The sequence below is a fragment of the Plecotus auritus genome (genome assembly GCF_963455305.1).
Source record: "Plecotus auritus genome assembly, chromosome: 2".
NCBI classification, from domain to species: domain Eukaryota; kingdom Metazoa; phylum Chordata; class Mammalia; order Chiroptera; family Vespertilionidae; genus Plecotus; species Plecotus auritus.
In genome coordinates this window covers 177,718,000-177,733,446 of record NC_137771.1, presented here as the reverse complement: position 1 = coordinate 177,733,446, position 15,447 = coordinate 177,718,000, and the positions used below count along the sequence as shown (strand labels likewise).

The 15,447-nt window shown below is 37.4% G+C and overlaps 1 protein-coding gene across 4 annotated transcripts in view; it reads right to left on the bottom strand.

Annotated features, from left to right (window-relative positions):
- The window catches only part of FGF12 (fibroblast growth factor 12), a 558,339-nt gene that overhangs the window by 21,264 nt on the left and 521,628 nt on the right, over nt 1-15,447 (bottom strand). For all 4 annotated transcript variants that reach the window (XM_080652333.1, XM_080652334.1, XM_080652335.1 and 1 more), the window contains one exon: nt 4,192-4,390. In XM_080652333.1, coding sequence (XP_080508459.1) covers nt 4,192-4,390 — 199 coding nt within the window. The remainder of the gene's footprint in view (nt 1-4,191; nt 4,391-15,447) is intronic.

Sequence of the window (15,447 nt, the reverse complement as noted above, 5' to 3'; positions counted from 1 at the left end):
ATTCCCTGAGGGCTCCCAGTCTGTGAGAGGGGGCAGGCTGGGCTGAGGGACTCCCCCGCCCCCCCCAGTGCACAAATTTCATGCACCGGGTCTCTAGTATATATCTATAAAAGTCTAAGTGACTGAACAACTGGTCAACCAGTTGCTGTGATGCTAACTGACCACCAGGGGGAAGATGCTCAATGCAGCAGCTGAGCCCTGGTGGTCAGTGTGCTCCCATGGTGGGAACACCGCTCAGTTGACCCATGGGCACCAGATGCAGGGCTCATGGCTGGTGAGCATTGTTGTGGCAGCACAAGCCTCTTTCAATTGGGAATGGCTGGGCATGAGCCCATGGCAGGCACAGCAAGGCTGGGATGAGTGGGAGTGGCAGGCAGGAGCAGCAGGCAGCATTGGACTGCCTATTTCAGTCTGATTCCTGCAGGCCATGCCAAGGGACCCCACTGGTGCACGAATCTGCACTGGGCATCTAGTAAATATATATATAGAAAGAAAAAAAAATCAAACAAAAGCTGTCAATGAGAAAGCTAGGAAATCAGAGCTATGAGGCAATGGCAGGCTGAAGCGGAGGCCCCTCGTTGTCCCAGTCCCATCTCGCCACTCTCCCCAAATTACTGAACATGTACTTGTTGGGTAGCCATACAGAAAAAATACTATATTCTAAGTCTTCCTTGCACCTAAGCATGGCCATCTGACTAGGCTGTGGTCAAAGGGATGGAAGTATCATAGCAGCAAATGGGGACCTTTTTGCAGAGAGCATGGCACAGCATCTCCTTCATCTCTCCCTCTGCCCTCTGACTGGAATGAAGGTGCTGGTTTGTTCCATGGGAATCAGTGCAGATCCAGGGCCAGCACAGTGTGTGGCTGTGCTGATTCATGGTTGTACAACCCACTGGTAAGGGGAGGCACTAAAAACTGGGCAGATGCCATCTAGGTCCCAAACAATGGGAAGGACACAGCACTGGCCCTGGACAGATGCCATCTAGGTTTAGTTTGAGAGAAAATAAAACTTTTTTATGATTAAACTGCTCTTCACATGGGTTTTGTTTTATATGCAGCAAGCCTAATTCAACATATACAACTAGAAATGCCTACTCATCTCTGTCCACGTTTGTACTGAAATGTAGCAAGAAATGTAGAATGAAAGTAGCTCTGGAACTGGGAACATGATCATTGTGTATGTTTCTTTCCCAAATGCATATTGACTCAGAAGGAAACCTGACTAGCCACAGTGCAGTTGTGATGAGGGTGGTAGGTTATGGGTATTTCTTTCTTTTTGGGGGGGAATGGGGGGTCAGTATGAAATATATTAGCCACAAAAGGAATGAATAAAACACAACAATATTTTCATTTTCCTTTATACTTTCCTGAACTTCCCGAAAGTTGTTAATGAGCATATAATACTTGTAAAACAACAACAAAATGTCAACTTAAAAGCATAAATAAAGGTGCAAAGATAAAAGCAAAACTTGTCTAGAACATCATTTTTAGAATCAATATGTTTGTCCATGCAAAACATATCTTAGCCATCCTCTGCAGAACCTTACAAGTAGGCACATCCTTGCCTTTACTCACAGGGCTTCTGGAGTTGTTTTTCCCGCCAAATCCCCACCTATCATCTCAAATGGTCTGACCCAGGCCTAAGACTGAGGTACCTTTAAATATAGTCATTTCCATGATATCATTCTTTTGGTGGAAGTGATAGTTCCTTCCCTAAGTCCGTACAGCATTTCCTGCAGCGTGTGACATATCTCTTTTTACATTATAATATTGCTGTTAAGAAACATTTCATATTTCCAGTACAAAGTTCTCTGGATCAGGTAGCTCTTCTTTATCTCTATACTTAGCTATTCATTCATTTGTTCATTCATGTGTTATGCCAGATCTCTCACAAGATACAAGGAGATATGAGGAAAAAAGGGGCAAAGAGTGAACCATGGATAAGAGGAGCTAGAGTAGAAAACAGGTAAACTGAATGCAATATGATAATTTCTAGGGGAGAGAAATGTATACAATGATAAGGTGACAGAATACTTAATTCTATTTGAAGAAAGTCAGGGAGCCCCTCACGGAAGTACTGATTCTTAAAACAATTTTTTACAAGGACTAATAGGCATGTACCAGGCACATAAAAACATGGAAATTGTGGGCATGGAAGGACAAAGAAAACTACATGGAGCACATATTAGTGAAAAAATGTTGCAGTTTTGTGTGCTTAAAAGTACAGTGTGTGAGAGAGAATAGGAGCCTTGAATGTCACATTTCCCCGGTGCTTTAAATATAGTATTGATTTAACTAATGTTTGTTGACTGTTACTGTCATATGTACTCTGCAACAGGCATTGAGTCCTATACTGGTTGACCAGACCATACCTTATAGATATTTAGGGGACAACAATACCATCAATATCACAGTATAATGTGTGTGTGTGTGTGTGTGGTGTATGCATGTGTGTGTGTAATTTCAAAACGACATTTGGTCCTGTCCAAAATGTCCACACCTAAGAAAACATCTCTGGGTTCAGAAAGCCTGTAACATTTATTTAGACTTTTAATTTACAGGATCCTATATAATAAAGAGGTAATATGCAAATTGACCCTCACACCCTTGCACAAGATGGCCGCCCCCATGTGGTCAAAATTGGTTGCCCCCATGGCCGCCCCCAAGTGGTTAAAGATGGTTGCCCCCATGTGGTCAAAGATGGATGCCACAAGATGGAGGGCAGTTAGGGGTGACCAGGCCAGCAGGGGAGGGCAGTTGAGGGGGACCAGGCCTACATGGGAGGGCAGTTGGGAGGGACCAGGCCTGCAGGGGAGCAGTTAGGTGTTGATCAGGCTGGCAGGGGAGTGGTTAGGGGGTGATCAGGCTGGCAAGCAGAAGCGGTTAGGGGCAATCAGGCAGGCAGGCAAGTGGTTGGGAGCCAGCAGTCCCGGATTGTGAGAGGGATGCCTGACTGCCGGTTTAGGCCCGATCCCTGTGGGTCGGGCCTAAACCGGCAGTCGGACATCCCCCGAGGTGTCCCAGATTGGAGAGGGTGCAGGCTGGGCTGAGGGACACCCCCCTCAGTGCATGAATTTTGTGCACTGGGCCTCTAGTTAGTATATAAAAATACTATCATTTTACTGATCTAATAATTGTGTTATGGCTGCACTGTCAATAATAACCTTCTTTTTCTCAGTAGCCTAGCTGATAATGGTGCAAGGGGTGAGGTAGATAGGTCAGTGTGGACCAAATGTCTCCATGGGTACTTTGGACAAGGCCAAATATCAAGGCCCTTTTGGCATAGACCATATGTCTCTGTGACATCTTAGGGCCAAATATCCACTAATCAAATGCAAATAAAATGTATAATGCATTGCAATGCACTGCCTCAATTTTCTCCTTTCCTTGAACAAGGAGTCTGAACTAATGTTTTAAGTAATTATAGTGTATGACATTTAAAGAAGAATAATGTTATGTTGGTACATGTCCAGACCACTGCTGCTCTCTGAGCCTATATTAAAAAAAAAAAAAAAGAAAACTGTCTGGATGCTGTAATGCAGTAAATATGGTCACTCCAATGATATAGCCTCATCCTATTTAAGAAAGAAGTTGCAAAAAGTGAGTTTCCTCAGTATAAAATTACTTATTCCACTACTCAATTTGAAATAAGTCATATATTAAACATCAATTAAATAGAATTATCCTAAATAATGAAGGGAGGAAAAGTTATAGGCTCAACTGAGCATAACATTTAATACTGTAAATTAATACTTATTGATCACAGTATAGCATACTATTTTCTTTCCTCAAAAATACAAATAAATATTAATAGATTATATTGTGAGATATATTCACAAAAATATAGAGGTTAGGTTATAAACATATTTCTAAACTGCTTTTGAAAACTTTAAAGCACTAAAATAATATTCCTGGTTTCTTAAGGGTGTAGCCCAAGAATTAAATTGTTGTGTTCAAAAAATAAGGAAATTATATTTCAAATGGTAACTACCACTACTTTTCTAATTTCAGCAATTTCTAGCTTTTCATATTCAAGCAGTTTTTTCTAAGTACCAAGTAGTTGTAAAATGATTTTCTTTATTTTTTAATATGAAGAGCTATTGTGGTTTTGGAAATTTTGTTCTGATGTGTTGCATTCTAAGTAAACTCTACTGATCAGAGTCTAAAGAAGAAAAGAAGTTCATTTCATACCTTCAATAGGTTTTGGTACAAAATGTGACGAGGGCTTGGTTTTCTTCACTCTGTTCCCCTTCATAATTTGACCTTCTTTATTGAGTCCCAGAAACCATGCTCGGCCTGATTCTTGCTGACGGTACAATGTGGAAGAATAGATCACGTAGTAGTTTTCAAACACAGATTCCTTAAATTTGCATTCTGGAGTGAAAACATCCTGCAGGGGAAAAAAAAGATACAAAAGAGAGAAAGGATTTTAAAATGAATCAGCAATTGCTGAAATACAATGAACCTGAAATATAGGTCCGCTGTTAAGAACAAGTGAGACAGAATTGCACATAATTTCTATTTGTCCTTGGTTATAAATATTCATCATGTAAAATAAAAAAAAAAACAACACAAGATTTTCTTTCTAAACAGCCTTTACCCTTCAGAACACAACAGCTGCTGCTAGTCACTAGTTGGGCTAATATTAAGACTATTCCCATGTCCAAATTCTGATCTCATTATGTTTTGTAAATTTTAAAGACTGGCCATTGTACATTTTAGTGTCTGTAAGCATGAAAAATGTATCCCTGAAAATCAAAATCAAACAAGACAACAGCACACACAGGATCACCAGATGTTTTTGGAGGGTCTATCCTAGATGTACAAAAACCTATTTCACAGCCAAGGCTTGTTCCACTAAATCACCACTATATTACTTCTTTGCTTAATCTCTGTAACTTTCCCTCTAATTTCTTGGAAACATTTTGTTTGATTTGGTTTTTGCTTTTTACTTAGTAATCAGAATCTCAGGTAAAAAACTCCCAGGAATAAGTATAGAAAAAAATATTACTATTACATATATCTGATCTTCATTGAAACAGAATGAGATTTTAGTTCAAAAAGGAACCTGGTGGTTAACACACAATACAATATACAGATGATGTACTATAGAATTATACATCTGAAACCTATATAATTTTATTAATTAATAAAACACATGTGTAAGCTCTTTAATGCCTATAAAAACCCATACAATTATTTGACATTTCTTTTGCAGAGAATACTTTGACATCATAACTTTAAAAAGGTCTACATTTTAGAGTGACACCTACTTGGAATACATTTCTTTTTAATCCTCACCTGAGGATATATATTTTTTCCCATTGATTTCTAGAAAGAGTGAAAGGGAAATAGGAAGGGGAGAGAGAGAGAAACATCGACATGAGAGAGACACATCAATTGGTTGCCTCCCACAGGCTCCACTACCGGGAACCTGAAACTAAGGTATGTGCCTTTGACTGGGAATTGAACCTATGATCCTTTGGGCCACAGGCCTATACTTTAACCAGTGAGCCAAACTGGCCAGGACTGGAATATGTTTTTGATAAGTAAAGAATGTTATGCGATTCACTCACAACCACTTTTGCTCCTCCTAGCTTTACCTGCAAAATATATGTTTTCTAACTCAAGTAGAAATACATGACTTGTCTAATCCTGTGCAGGTAATTTAACTAAATTGTACCATAATTATGATTTATCTTTATCCCATTCTTTGCAGATCCCCATTTCCTCCTTACGGCTCTCTATGTAATAATCCATGGGATGAATGTGAAATGAATAAATAAACACTCGTTACACTGCAGCAATGGTCTCCTTTCTGTTTCTCAAAAACAACAAGCATAACATATTTCAAGTCCTTCACAACTGACATAACCTTTGTTCTTGAAAACCTCTCTTGAAGTGAGAGATCAAGCTGTGCTAATATGTGCCCTGACCGGGAATCGAACTGTGACCTCCTGGTTCATAGGTGGACACTTAACCACTGTGCAACGCAGGCCGAGCTCAACAATTCTTGGCATTAAAAATCTACTTCAACAAAATAATTTGGTGAAAAAACATCATGTGATCAGGATTTTTATTCTTGCATATCTCTAATTTGTGTTCAAATTGGGTTGATCACTTTCCTTCCTAGATTCCTGGTTCCCCTAAATGTTACAGAGAAGTGTTTGTTGAACTAGGCAATAACAAATGTCACTTTTGACTTGTCTTTTACACCTTATCATTCATATAAAATAAATATTGCCCAGATGGTGTTGCTCAGTGGTTGAGCATCGAAACAAGAGGTCACAGATTGGATTCCCAGTCAGTGCACATGTCCCAGTTGTGGACTCAATCCCCAGTAGAGGGCGTGCAGGAAGCAACCGATAGATGATATTTTTCTCTCATGGATGTTTCTATCTCTCTATCCCTCTTCCTTCTTCTCTCTAAAAAAAATAAATAAATAAAAATTTTAAAATAATAATAATTTTTTAACATTAAAGGGCCAATATAAAATATTATTTGAAAATTAGTGCTTAGACACCAAAAATAGTGATAACATATTATTAAGAAAACAAAATGAAAAACAAACAAAAATATAATCAGAGAAAACAACAACTTTACTATTATGGAAGTAATTATGAAGAATAATTCTCTCTATGATTTGTGAAAATTACTCATTTATCAAACATATGCTAGATACAAAGGATCCTCTCATTTTGATCTCTTTCCTTTACAAAAAAATAAACAAAAAACAAAATCTAAGGTCTTTTCAAAAGCATCTTTCCTGTTTTCTGTGCAACCTTGTTTATTTTGTAGTGATAAGGAAAAAAGAAATAAAACATTTGACAATTCTTAAATACAATTTATGTCCAACAATGCCAGAGATAGATAGTTCCTTTGATTATGTAACCTTTGCATATTTGGCTGTGAAGCTTCTGGTTTGCTAATTTCATTAATGGCTTTCAGATGCACAGAACTTGAAAATCTTTTGTATATTAGCAATTGGGTTGTCAAGTGTATTGTCAAACATAATGACATTAAATCAAGCAAGAGAATTATTGTTTTCCATCCTGACAAGAGGCAAAGAAAATGCTAAAATGTATTATCTCAAATGAAGCATGTTTAAAAAATATAGAACAAGTCAAATTTTATAACTTTAAAAATACTGTGCAGATATAGAAATATTTATCTATATCCTTTTTAGATAACTTTGACTGGAAAACTGCTGAGCTAATTTGTCTGACAATAAAGGTTCTTCGCTAACATATTCTTTGCAGTATTTTACAAGCAACAAGGTAAATTTTTATCATCAAGAAATAATGAAAACTGGTATATAGGAAACATAAATGTGGAGAGAGATAGACACATATATTCAAACCCCTTATTTTATAACTTGGACAAGTTATTTCATTTCTCTGAAGTTCATGAAAATATATATATTTTCTATAAATCTATAAATTGAGACTAATGATACCATCACTACAAGACAGTGATTATTAAACAAGACAATAAAGGTGTGTCTTACATGGTATGTGGCATATTACTTACTTTCTTTACTGCTAGTTACAATTTTCAGGTGATATATGATATGAGAAAAAGTTATCCTGAGTAGTAGGTTGAGAAAAGTTAATTTATGTATGGACTCCAAATACTGTATCTCAAGTTTCTCTTCCCTATTAAAGGCTAATCAAGGCTACTTTGCTTTAGGTTAATTTGATCACTTGTATATAGAGCACACAAATAAATCTGACCATTTCTCTTTATCTGGTAGAAGATGTCTTTGACATAGCTTTAACAAAGACAATGAAGACTTTGAAATTGCTAAGGAATTTACTTCACCTCAGTCATCAATTCAAATGGAGACTGTAGCCACACACACACACAAAAAAAAAAAAAAAAAATCAAGAAAAGTCTGAGACTCAGAAGGGCAGCCATGAATGAATTAGGAAAAATCACCAAGAGCAAAGACACGTCATTAAAGATTAAGGCTAAGATCTTCCACATCCTAGTATTCCAAATTACTATGTATAGATGTAATAGTTGGACAGTGAAGAAGATTAATAGGGAAAAATGATTCATTTGAAATGTTGTGTAGGAGGAGAGCTCTACTAATACCCTGGACTTCCAGAAAGACAATCAAGCAAGCCCTAGAGCAAATTATGCCCGAAACATCACTGGAGGCAAATATGACAAAACTAATAATTCTGTCTTACTTTGGGCACACCATGAGAAGTCAAGGTTCTTTGGAAAAGATAATGCTGGGGAAATAGAAGACAGTGATGTGTTTTCAGGTTCTTAATCCCTCCTAATAAATCACACAGCCATTTGACTTAGCCTCTAGCCAGAAGACTGCAAGTATAGAAGTGGGGTGGGAGTGAGAGGCCAGTAGGTGAAAGGATATAACATATTACAATTCACTGTTATTATCAAAGTTACTTCCTGGAGTCCGAATGTTCTGGAGACAGAGAGCAGTTATTGGGGGAACAGTGCAATTCTCCATTAAAAACATCATTGGTTCTTCTGAAGTGGGCATGCACACAGTATGTCACCAAATGCCCCACTATGGCTGAGTTTGCAAACCAAGGCAACTACACTGAATACCCCATACACATTCAGGAAAGAGGCTGTATGCCTCTGGTGCCTTGGTGTCTGTCTTCACTTCTGGGGATAAGAATGAAAGTGGGGGATGTTTTTAGATTCTCATATTTCAATTTAAACATTGCAATACCTTTTGGGAAACCATTTTAAATACTCTAAGGGGCCCCAGAAATAATCAACTAAGGCTGGAAATGTGTTTTTTACATGAAATATCCCTATTTCTAAAACTCCCTGTGTCAACATCCTGGAAGTCAGAAAAACTAGTATCATACATAACTTCCTGATGGAAACTATGGTAAAACTGTACAAATACATGAGGCAATGGTTTCCTGGAACTTGTCAACTGGAATTGTGGGGTTTTGATCTTTGAGAGAAAGAACATATATGAGGTAAGCCCCACATTAACTCTGGCTTTCTGCAAAGGGCTCCTTCTAACCCTGGAATGAAGTATATATACCACTTCTGTTTTTCTTAAGCTGAGGAGACAGAAAGTGAGATTTGGGATTACAAAGTGCCTTGAATCTGTGGACCAAGGTTTCAGAGAAAAGGAACCTAGAGGAATGGGGTAAAGACACAGTGGGAATTCCCTAAGGACCCTGGGTCTATCCATAGATTCAACATGCTCAAGATGAGATTCCTCAAAGCCTAGTGTGGAATAGCTACTGCAGGACTGAGGGCTGAATGAAGATACCAGAAGTTGTGCAGGGCTTAGATTTGTTAAACTTCTAGACAAGCCAGAAAGGAGAGACCTTAATAAGCATGTGGACATTCACTGAAAATCTCAGAAAACAGTCTCAGATTAATGATCACATCAAAGGTCCCCTGACGGTCACCCCAGGACTAAAGACAGAAGCAAAATAGTCAAGACCTAAACACCCTCCTCCAACACACACACACACACACACACACACACACACACACACACACACACACAACTTAATAAGATCAAGAGGATCCACTAATTATTTACCTAAATGACAAGAAAAAAATACACTCTTTGTCAGAGGATAATCTAATACCTTCTATGACATATCATACAAATGTCTAACGCAAGATAAAAATTACAAAACATGAATATAAGCAAGGCAATTTAAGCAGTCAATAGAAAAGATCTCACAAGATAACTCAGATTTAGAATTAACAGCTCCTATAAATGTTATAGGACTTAAAGAAAGAGGTCATAATTAGTAAGCAAATAGGAAATCTCGGCAACAAAAATAGAAAAGTTAAAATGAACCAAAGAAACATTTAGAACTGAAAAGGCAAATATTTGAGGGTGAATAATGCTGAATGTACTTATTGACATACTGAAGACGGCAAATGAAGGTATGAACAAACCTGAAGACTGGCTGATTGAAATTATCCAGGCTGAAATACAAAATAAATAAAGATTTCAAGAAAACACACAAAGAAGAAAAAAATGGAATAAAGGTAAAAAAAATAAATATTTAAATTTATCAAATATGATAAAAATGAAAATTTCCACAGACTCAGATAGAAGAAGGCCAGCAAATTCTAAGCAGGAAAACACACCAAGCTATACTCAGGCACATTGTAACCAAACTTCTGAGAAATGAAGTTAAGGAAAAAATTAAAGTGAATCAGAGAAGGGAAAAAGATATATCAAATATGTAAGCATTGGAGGCTAGAAGACAATGGAATGAAGTCATTAAAGTGCTATAATAGATAACAAATTGAACCCATAATTTTACATCCAGTGCACATATCCTTCAAAATTGGTAAAGTAAAAATATTTTCAGATAAACATAATGAGTTAATTCATTTCTTGTGGGCTTGCATTATAATAAATGTTAAAGGATGTTATTCAGGCTGAAAAGAAATTATACCAGATGGAAACTAGGTTTTACAGGAAGAGATAAATTACACTGGAAATCATAAATATCTTCATAAACATAATACTTTTTCTTCTTTCAATTTTAAAGCAAAAATAATAGCATTGCAGTGAGGTTTATAATGCAAAAACATATATGTGCCATTGCAGAAAGGACCAGGGTTTAATTGAAATACATTGTTTTAAGGTTTTTATACTTACTTGAAGTGTGTTTATATTAATTCTAACTATACTGTCATAAAGTAAGAATCCTTATTGTACTTTTAGAACAAAAACTACAAATATAATACAAAGGGGTAGATATAAGAAAAAATATCAGGATCAAAATGGAACATAATAAGCATCAATTAAAAAAAATAAGGAGAAAAATGAAAAAAAAATCAGATGAAATAAATAGAAAACAAATAGCAAGGTGATAGATTTAAACCTCACCATATCAACCATCACATTCAATGTAAATAGAATAAACACTCCAATTAAAAGGCAGAACCTGTCAGACTCAGCAAAAATGCAAAACTCAACAATACTATATTTATAAGTCTCATAGAGGTTGAAAGTAAAAGTATGGAAAAGATATACCCAAGTCAATAGTAAGCACAAAAAAGTAGACGTTGCTATATTAATAGCAGACAAATGATACTTCAAGATAAGGAGTATTATCAGAGGTAAAAAGAAACATTTCCTAAGAATTAAGGGTCAGTGCATGAGAATCTAGATAATGATCCTACATATGCATGTGCCTTGTAACAGTACTTTGCAATACATGAAGCAAAAAGTGACATAACTAAAGGGAGACAACAAATAAATCCACAATGACAATTAGAGATTTTAGTATTCTCTCAACAATTATTAGGACACATAATAAAACTTAGTAAAGACACAGAAGGTCTGAGTACTATCAAACAAGTTGACCTCATTAATGTAGAACACCATGACAAACAACAGTGGAGTGAGTATTTTTTTTAATGCGTATAGAACATTCACTAAGATAAAAGCAGGCCCATGTAAAAAATAAAAAGACTGTTGATATCTTACACGGTATGTTCACTGACAACAACAAAATTAAAGTAGACATAAATAAATATTAAATATCTTAGAAATTCTTAAGTATTTGCAGTTAACAACAGACTTACAGAAGGGATGCAGCCAAAGGAGTGCTATTAGGAAATAGGTTTAAATGTTCATATTACAAAGCATATACCCTTTGACTGGCTTTTGGAAATTTTACCTGCAGATATAGTAGCACATATGCAAAATGAAGTATGTTGAAGATAATATTCATGGCAAAAGTGTGACATCTAAATACTGAAAACAATCAATTGTCCTTCATTAGGGGACAGGTTGAATAAATTCTGGCATGTCCACACAATGAAATATTATACAGATGCTGAAGACACTAAAGCAGCTCATTATGTATCACTATAGAAAAATCTCCAAGATGCACTGTTAAATAAAAAGAAGTAATTTGTAAGTGCATATTTGCATACCAGTATTTGTATTAAATATACACACATCCATAATTCAAGCACATATCTATTTGTACATGACTTGCTACCATTTATGTTAAATATGCACATATATGCACAGATGTACAAATAGGTATTTGCTTGTCTTAGGTTTAGAAAATCTCTTGAAGAATACACACAAAATTGGCAATAGTGTTTGCCTTCTGGGAAGGGATTTCAGTAGTTGGAGAATAAAGCTGTAAGAAATAAACTTTTACTTTTCTCTATGCATATATCACTGCTTCAAACAGTAAATTAAATTAAGGGGGAAAATCCTGTTGGTCAAGTAAAATTAACCTACTAGCTAAATGTGGCTTTCAAAAAACTAATATAGAATATAGAGGTCCGGTGCATGAAATTCGTACACGGGGGTGTGTGTCCCTCAGCCCAGCCTGCACCCTCTCCAATCTGCGATCCCTCTCAGAATCCAGGACTGCTGGCTCCCAACTGCTCGCCTGCCTGCCTTCCTGATTGCCTCTAACCACTTCTGCCTGCCAGCCTAATCATCCCTTAACCACTCCCCTGCCAGCCTGATTGATGCCTAACTGCTCCCCTGCCAGCCTGATTGGCCCTAACTGCCCTCCTCTGAAGGCCTGGTCACCCCTAACTCCCTCCCCTGCAGGCCTGGTCTCCCCCAACTGCCCTCCCCTGCTGGCCATCTTATGGTGGCCATCTTGTGTCCACATGGGGGCAGCCATCTTGTGTGTTGGAGTGACAGTCAATTTGCATATTACTCTTTTATTAGATAGGATAGCTGCAAAAACAGTTCTATTTTAAATCGGATGAAACTCACACTCTGAAATGGGAACTTACTTACATAGGCTCACACAAAAGCCAAAGTCTCAGGACTACAAAATAAGATTTCTTGATCTCATATTAAAAGAATGGCACTTCCTGTGAAAAAATTACTGAAGGAAGAAATCAATGAAACCCTCACTAAGTAAAGGACTGCAAATGGACTAGGTGGTGAAAGAGAGAATGAGAACGAACTTGATTCCTTGCTCCATCTTTCATGTCCTGGTGATTAGACCACCAGAATAATCTTGCGCTTCAGTACTTGGAATATATATATATATAATATTTATAATATATTATATATTACATATATATATTAATCCTACTCCTTATTTTTACTGTTTCATTTTTCAACCTTTCCATGATTTGGATCAATCCCCAAATCCAGGGGACCCAAATTTCTCCTCCAGTACTACCTAAATTTCTTATCAAAGCTGGCATAAACATTAAATGTTGTGGGCTTTGTAGATGATGATGACATTTCACCTGTGAATATGCAGTTAAGGGCTTTTATTGGGGGTAATGTGTCTCTGGAGGCATGCTGTATAACTATCCCCTCTGTCACTTGAGGAGAAACAAACCCAGAATTTGCTTTTGTTGCTTGCTCATTGGGTTCAAATTACACTTCCATTTAAACATCTTCCTGGCAGTGATTACAATGCTCAGTGACTGAAACGTTCTCAGTGAGGAACCACTGTAATGGTCAATGAATGAGAAATGCAGGCTGGGATGCACCATGACTATAGAGCACCTTGTGATACAGGATTGCTGGGATGCTGCTGTGAGGTACAGCCGATACCACAAACCCTTTTATTAATCTGGAAGGAATGAAAGATTTAAAAATGAGGGAAAGTGAAATAAGATTGGTACCCTGCAGGTACCCAGCAGGTGTGAGTAGACCAAGACCTGATATTATATCCCTAGCAGAGCTATTAAACCACCTCTCACAGGCATGTTCTGATCAGTCTCAATGAAGCCTGCATGTGCTGTCACACCAGCCACTTTCATTTCAACAGCCTAAAGAGCAATCTGCTAGACACAGTCCTGATAGAGCTAAAAAGTAGAGTTGCTTTAAAAAGCTAGTGTGTATTTTTTAAATATTTGCTGCAAATCTTGCTTTTATGATGAAATTATTCACCACTAAAGAGAAATGAAGAGAGAAGGGCCTCATTTATGCATGTCTCTAAAGGTTACTGACGGCAGTTTACCTTTACCGTGTTTTGAATACACTATAATTCCAACCAAGAGATGACAAGCACACTTGTTTGATTTCCTAAAAGGTACTAAAAACAAAGAAAGTCCATGAGCTCTGTCTTTACAGTAAACATACAAGTCTTGGTATTTAGAGTAAATACTTAGGCAGAATCTCCATTTTATAGACAAAGAAATCAACATCCAACATCATGCCACTAGGTAGTAGTAGAGTCAGGATCAGAACACAGTCTCCAGTCCAGAGATCTTCCCTCATTATGGCAAGGAAGTCTGATTATGGTTGATACCTTTTCATAGATAAGAATGGCTAGGCAAAATAGGCTTTTACCATATTTAAAGTTATGCATATTTTCTATTAATCAAATGACTTTGACTGTTGTGCTTCAATTAATGTAATGGCTATTATTATTTTGTTTCCCTGTCACAGGAACATACTATTTTTTAGCCATTTTGTTTGTAGGTAGTATTTTGCTTTTATGATTCCATAAAACAGACATTGGTAATATAGCAGGAGCCAAAGGGCAAAAAAAGGTGACCATTTTTATGCAAGCAGGATAAAAACAGTTAAGTTTGATGGATGGTTTTAACTAGGGATGGTGAATGGCTTGTGTGGACAAAGAGAACAACTGGGTGAAAAAACTGGGGATAGGCCCATCCAATCCTGAAATGTAATAGCCATTCTACCACATAATGGTTCTATTAATGCACATTTTGATTTTAATTCACTCCTGATTCAGGACTGATGACTAAATCCTAGAGTGATTTTCTTTTGCAAACTAAAAGGTGGCAGGTTACTTAAAGCATCTTCTCAGACCTAACAAAAATGGTAAGACCAACAAAATGGTTCTGTATACTTGAAAGTTTATCTATTGTCCTATTTGTGTTGTGTTTGATTACAAACCCATGAAATGAAAAAAATTTGCACCTATCTTAATAATTCATGTATTTTATCTTTATCATCAGATTGCTAAATCACCTCATACATATGCATATATATATATATATATATATATATATATATATATATATATATAGAGAGAGAGAGAGAGAGAGAGAGAGAGAGAGCTAATATGCAAATAGACCGAACTGCTGAACAAGCAAACAACCGAACAACCGAACAACTGGTCGCTATGACGTGCACAGGCCACCAGAGGCCATGCATGGAACATGGCTGGCGTCAGCAGCAGGCAGTGTGGAACATGGAGGGCATCGGCTGTGGTGGGATGGTGGAGCAGGTGAGTGGGGGCACCAAACAAAGACGGGGAGCTGGTTGCTGTCACTGGGGAGAGCCTCTGGTAGTTACTGAAAATTCTTTGCTCCCAAGTGCCGCGGTCCCACTGGGTGCTTGCACCTGTTGCAGACACAGGCCCTGCTTGCAACCATTGCCAGTGCTGGAGCTGCCGCTTGCACCCACTGCCAGCGCCTGGTGCCAGCCCCAATTGCTCAGTGCTGTCAGTGGGTGCACCTGGTGGCTGCCGGCCCTGATCACCCCTCAGGGCTTCT